We start from the raw sequence: 6,880 nt of genomic DNA on the forward strand, positions 1-6,880 counted from the left end.
TTCTGTTTCTTTCTGTATTTCCAGTAAGTTTGAGATAATTAGGTTGATCTCTAAACAGTACACATAACCAAAGAAATAATAATTTTTCACATAGTGTCTTAAAATTTTTCACATTTAAATATTTAAGTATGCATTATTGACATTTAATAACAGATACACTGCTTTCTTTATTTGAAGTTTTATTTTAGTGATGGCATGGATAAATAACAGAATTTATTTTATGTTCTGGCACTTTTTGCACTCGATATGTCTTAAAGCTGTTTTCGTTTTGTCCAAACAACCACAACTAAGCCAGTGAACAAAACAATATCACAAGACTTTTTTCCCCAAATAATTTTATTTCTGCCCATTGAGAGACAAAATCTATTCCTTGAGGAGATTTTGGTCCACACTGTGTAAATAAACACATCCATGACAAACCTAAAGTGCCCAACAACACGTTTCAGAATCTAGAAAAAAGTAAAACATTTACACATTAAGAGTTTCAAAAGAAGTGTCTATTAATCTGCTCCATATTTCAGTTGATTGAATACTTACAACACACAACCTGCAAAGTATGAAGATCAACATATTGAGAAGATGTAGAGTAATAAAAACTCAGAATGTGTGTAAGTTCTGCGGAATTTCATAGCTGGCAAAGAATTGGGACTTCTCAGGAATTCAGCGCTGCTCGGAAGCCTTCCCGTGTTTTTTCTGTTAAGTTCTGCTGCTAACAATTACCGCTCATTTCTAGGGATTTTCATGCAGAAAGTACTGAACAAGCTTTACTTTAAAAGTAGAAAGTTTAAGAAAAAAATGTTTTCATTATGATTAAATGTCAATTTATAAAACAACTTGCTGTTTTTCTGTTTATGCATTTTAAAAATGGGCAAAAAACAACTGAAGATTTACCAGGATGTGGACGAATTTGAATTTTTTTCACTTCATCTGTAAATGTCAACGTAAATGAGTAACTTCTGTAGGTTTGGAGTAGTTAACACTCATTATAATTTGTTTTTGAAGCACCATGTTAGAACCCAAAACACCACTGATTTTTCCCTGCCAGTCATCACAACCAATTCTTCAAAGACCCTGGAATAGTATGAGCTACAAAACATTTAATTCCCCTTTGGGATCAATAAAGTATTTTTCAAATGAATGTGCTCACACAGGCCTCCCATTCAATGAGTGAATGTGAGAAATTTACCAAACAAGAAAAGGAGAAAAGAAAAAAAAATAGCATACAGGAAAAAATAGAATAGCAATAAAAGACAGATAAACAATACTAAATACAAGATACACTTTTCAGTTTTAAGTTAAAAAACATTGATAATGTTCCTTTTTCTATAATTATTCACCACTTTGTGTTAGTTTGTTGCATAAGCCACCCAAAATTTGTGGTTATAGTTAAGGCATTGCACATGCTAATTATTAAACACATTAGTAAAGTTTGTTTTCACTTATGCACAAACAAGATGCAGATCGTTTTTAACTTTTAATCCACTCTGCGAAAATGTAATTATTGAAGGGACTATGCTACAGTTAGAAGATTCACTGATTATCTCATTGTGTCATCAATCTCAGATAGCTCTGCTTATGAACTCGAGGGGGAGTTCATAAGCAGTGAGGCACCTTGATGCAAGTTGTACACAATTTATAAGATTATGAGATAAATGAAGTTTTATCACAAGACAAAATCACATTATTTATTAACAAAAGCCTCTTTCAGTCACAAGATATTCAGATGACAAGTCAGAAGACAAGAAAAGCGTTTTATTCTCCGTTCACCAACATTTACAGCTCAAACCCAGAAGCAGATCAACGTCATCCTTTAAAGTTTTACATTTTCAGAGAAGGGATGTGCTTAGTGTCGCTCTCATGCTTCACTGGAAAGAAAATGTGTCATGTATATTATCAGCAACAGCAGATCAGCGCTCGGTTTTGTTTTCTGTCCAGTGTGAAAGCTGACTGGCTCCAGTCCCTGAAAAAAATTCTTTCCGCTGGATTATGCAACAAAAACAGGAAGGGGGAATCGTTTAAAAAAAGAAGAAGAAAAAAAGGCGACGGGAAAGAGCATAGCACCAGTGGTCACTGCGATAAGTCACTGCATAGCTGTGATTACTCCATTATCGAGATCCCATCATGAGAGGTGAAGGAAACTATCATCACATTTACATTTTAATTTACTAAAAGCCCTTTGAACAGCTAATTTATTACCCTAATTCAGCTTAAAATTTTAATTTACTCATTTACCATATCAAGAGTTTTAGTTCATTAAATTAATGCAGCCAATAAAAAAACCTGTTTCTGAGACAGTTTAAATATAAAAAAAAAAAGCAAAACATAAAATAGCTTCTAATACAGAAATGTTATGTAATCACCGGAAAGACTCTGACTTCCAGCTTATCCAGCATACAGTGGCTGACATAATAATCCATAAAAGAAGAAGCTGGCTGGTCATAGAGCGCTGTATAGAAGCATTTTAATGGAAAGCTTAGTGGAAGGAAAAATGTGGTAGATAAGGTTTAGTTGCAGCTTCTGAGGATTGTGACTGAAGCCTATTCAAGAGTTGAATTTTCAGGATACAGACTTAACATTTCATATAGTCACGTTCCACAGTACAGCTGCACACAGAACCGTTTCTTTTCTTGTTTTAAATCCTTTTTGCTCAGTTGCAAAAAGATTAAAGTAGATTTTGCATTTTAGTTGGAAGTCAAGGTCCCAAAGTCTCAATGAAGATGAGAGAGAATCAGAATCCAGATATTTGTGAAGTTTCCACATTTGGTTTTGACTGGGGGAACCACATCAAAATATTTTGTGTTAAAATAAGTTTTTATTGGTTCTTATAAAATATGCTAACTTTGTTAAAGTTATCAGAAATATATTTAGTTGCGTGTTTAATCAATCTATAAATCATAAGAGCTTTACTTTCTGAATTAAAATATTGAACATTTCTAATGTTGCTCTAATTTATTGGGACTGACTGGTGAATTTAAACAAGTAGCTAATTTATCTGAGTTTTTCTTTGGCAAATAAAACTGCAGCAGACCCCCAAACGAAGGACATGCTGGACCATCTATGTACAAACTGAGTTATTATAGTTACATGAAGTAATGAACATTCACCACATCTGAAAACTAAGAAGCAAAGCAACAGTCCAGACACTTCAAAGCAAAAATATAAACTGGCTGCTTGGCATTCTTCTTTGTGTGGAAAGATTAACAAAAATAAAAAACACCCCATTAAAGTCCTGCAACATGCATCAATTCTCCTCTAATTATTTTACAGGCAAAAGCAACTTGGAAACTAAAACATTGTTTTATGTTTGTTTAAAAAGTCTCATAAGTTCTCATTTTATTTCAGTTGATTTATGACTAATTTACAGCAACAGGCAAGTTTTATTTTAGAAACGTCGTCAAGACACTTCAAGAAGCTTGGAATCCTTTGATTAAAGATCCTAAGGCTAAATATCTGCAAGTTAAGATAAACTAAACCATACACATTCACAGTTTCCCCCCCAAAAATCCTTTTGAGATAAATTTTTACAGCTGACTTTTCCCCACTTTGAATTGATTGGATCATAGCTCCGTCTTGATCCGGTGCATGAGATCTTTCTGGTCCACCATGTCCGTCTGTTTGTTCCAGCGGTGGTACGCCAGCAGGGCGATGTTCTTGGCTGCCACCGAGCTCATCTCCATGGCGCTGCCGGCCCACTCGATGCCGTTGAGGTAGTAGAGGTTGGGGTGCAGCTCCACAGGTGGCAGGCCCTGGCTGCTGCCGTAGTGAGGGTAGGCCTGCCACTCCGTCACCTGGGCTGAATAGTACGACCTGCAGAGGTCCAGAAGGACGACATTTATAACTCACTGCGGTACAACGTCACGTACAGAGGTGGGCGGAGAAGTCAAAAACTTGACTCAAGTAAGAGTAACACTACTTCAACCTATTTTAACTCAAGCAAAAGTAAAAAGCAGCTGTCCAAGAAATTATTCAAATAAGAGTGAAAAAATATTTGGTAAAAAGTCTATGCAAGTACTGAGTAACTGATCAACTTATTAATCATTTAATATTTAAAAATTACATCATCAGGTGGACCAAAATATAGAGATAAGTGGAAATTTAAGGACTAAAAAAAGACAATAATTCATATAAGTAGCAAAAAATAACCAAGTCATAGAAAAGAAATGTTTCCAAATCAGTTTCTTTCATTATAAAGCTGTGAAACTTTGACCAAAGCTGCAGGTCTGTGTCTGCGTCTGGTGAACTTCTGGTTAAAACATGTTTGTTTTTCATAAAGTGGGGAGAAAATCCAGAAACTTTACTCAAGAGTAGAAATACTTCATAAAATTACTCTCACAAAAGTAGAAAGTACAGCGTCGTAAAAATACGCCTAAAAGCAAAGTTTTTCAAAAAAGTTACTCAAGTGAATGTAACTGGGTAAATGCAACTAGTTACTACCAACTCTGATCAAATATGCGATACTGTAAAAATCTGCCCACTAACTATGATTAAACAGAACCTGTATAAAAGCATGAAGTTGGCTAAAAGAGCTCATAAAGTCACACATAAAATCCCTGATCTGAAGAATTTCAACAATGGATGAAAAGCCACTCGCTGTGTTTCCATTGTTGATACAATTGCCCAAATTTGATATTTCAAAAATAAATTTGCTTAACTGAAACAGGGCAATTTCTTAAAAAAAATTCTAATCGTTCAATGAAAATTTGTGGCACTAGGATGCGGTGGTTATTTGGCCAAATTGAAATCGGTTTATTTTGCAGAACTGCAATGGAAACACGTTTTTCACGTCAGATGAGTCACATGATCAACAACCAAATGTTGCAGGTCTTCTGGTTCTGCATCCTTAGAACCAGAAACAAACATGGAGAAGCAGCATTCGGCTTTTATGCACCACAAATCTGGAACAAACTTTAAAATCTTGTTTTAAAGTAACATATTCGATGTTGACCAACATATTTGATGTGCACAGGTGATTTTGAAGGTTTTCTCAGTTGTTGACTGTACGCCATCTTTTATGACTTTGTATTTTTGTGTTTGCTTTGTTGTTGAGCTATACAAATAAACTTGACTGACTTTATTCAACTGACCTGAAAAGCGTTTTGAGTTGCGATTTGTCCAGAGATTGAGGTGAAAACACCTTGTAGATGCCGGCTTCCTGTGGCTGCTTGCGCCGGAAGCCGGCTGAGATGTTGACGGGACAAACGCTGGCCACACTGTTGAAGAACAGGCTGGGCGTTTCGGTCGTGAGGACGCTGGCGAACGGGAACAGGCGGGGGTCCGGGAAACCAAAGAAAGACGTGTTGAGGTAGCCGTGAACGATTGTTGCCACGGTGCCGTGATAGCTGCCGGGCAGCTCGTCGAAGGGAGGGGCGAAATCCTGGAACTGGAGTCCCGAACCGACGCTGGCCTGAAGCGGAGTCGCCAACACTACGATGTCGTACAGCTCCGATCCGACTCCTGATGCTGCAGTGAAGTTCAGCTGATACTGCAGCAGCTCCCCTGAAGTACAGGAGTGAGACGGAGGAATGAGAGAAGAGTGTAGTATTATCTAAAAAATTAGTAATTGATATATATCTGAAATATGGCCATATTAGTAATGTGACCTTCTTCGTTTTATCCACAATTTTCACTCCACACCTTTGCTTTTTATTTTTAAGCAGTTATGAGGCAGAGTGGCAAAACCTTAAACTGCTACTGCACAAGCTCTCAACAGGCCGTTGCTAGGTAACCAAAGTTATGGGGAACTTGAAACTGCTTCTTCTTACCCAGCAGGCTGTTGCTAGGTAACCTTGCTTAGCTCGCTGTGAGAGGATAAACTCTTTTCTCTGCCTACATTCCCCAGAATGCTGTGCGGTTCTGGATCAGAGTTCAGTGAAATTATTGACAGTTCTAATCAGAAGTATTATCTACTGGTATTGATCACAAGTCTATCGCAATGTAAATGTCTAAAAGACGTAAATGTAGACAGGAACCTGTTTTAACACAAAGTTTTCTGTTTAAATGTATTGAAAAATAGAAGTCAAACTATTAATCCTGTTCTTTGACTAATTTATTAATGCTGAAACCTAAAAAACAAATAAAAAATATTTTTCTTTCTTGATGGCTATAATAATACGTTTTCAGGGCTTAAGAAGGGAAAGCAGGAATTTAAAAGTATTTTTAGCTGCTTAAATTCAGACGTTGTTATCCAACTAGCAGGAGCCTTGGATCCGTCTCCATTTGTTTCCCATCACTGGTGTTGTGGAGCTCATATTTTTAAGAAATTTGAGCTGTGAAATGTAGTTTTATAGAGTAGAAATGTGAATGACATCAGAAACTAAACCCTTCTGCAGCATTGACATTTTGAAGTGACCAGAATCATAAATGTACTCTAAAGTGGCTGCTTTATTTCAGTTATGTTTTCTGATGACGAAAGCAGTAAAATCTGTGAATGAAGGGACAAGCTATGCTGGTAATTTTACAGTTATGTAAGCAAAGAGAACAGGGGAGAAGAAAATGTATTTAATGCATTTAACATGGTTGAACTGAATTTAGAAATAGTTCGTGCTCAGGATGAATCAGCAGAAAACTGCTGATCCCTCATTTTCAAAATGGCTAATCCTCTCCACACAGCAACACAAAGTCAAACCTAAATTAAACTGGACTGGAGATTAAAATAATCTTTTTTCAGAAAACATCAGTGGAGGTATACCTGAGTGGAGCGGGGAGATAGATGTGACCTGAGCCTTCAGTAAGTTAGCGTTAGCCATCTTCAGGAGTCCTGAACACACCTGCTTGTTTCCTCCTTCCACCGCCCACAGGTTGTTCTGGGCACCAGCCAGAGAAACAGCGCCTGAAAAAAAAAAAAAAAAAAAATATATATATATATATATATATATATATA

The 6,880-nt window shown here is 36.6% G+C and overlaps 1 protein-coding gene across 1 annotated transcript in view; it reads right to left on the reverse strand.

Moving 5' to 3' along the window:
* Positions 1-2,814: 2,814 nt before the first annotated feature.
* pcyox1l (prenylcysteine oxidase 1 like) overlaps positions 2,815-6,880 on the reverse strand; it is a 10,494-nt gene continuing 6,428 nt past the window's right edge. Inside the window, exons 5-7 of the mRNA XM_015046022.1 lie at positions 6,689-6,829; positions 5,085-5,496; positions 2,815-3,807 (exon numbers count right to left, since the gene is read on the reverse strand). Coding sequence (XP_014901508.1) covers positions 3,558-3,807; positions 5,085-5,496; positions 6,689-6,829 — 803 coding nt within the window. The 3' untranslated portion in view covers positions 2,815-3,557. The remainder of the gene's footprint in view (positions 3,808-5,084; positions 5,497-6,688; positions 6,830-6,880) is intronic.

Source organism: Poecilia latipinna, unplaced genomic scaffold (assembly GCF_001443285.1).
Source record: "Poecilia latipinna isolate Pla-1442-1.1 unplaced genomic scaffold, P_latipinna-1.0 Scaffold761, whole genome shotgun sequence".
Lineage (NCBI taxonomy): Eukaryota > Metazoa > Chordata > Actinopteri > Cyprinodontiformes > Poeciliidae > Poecilia > Poecilia latipinna.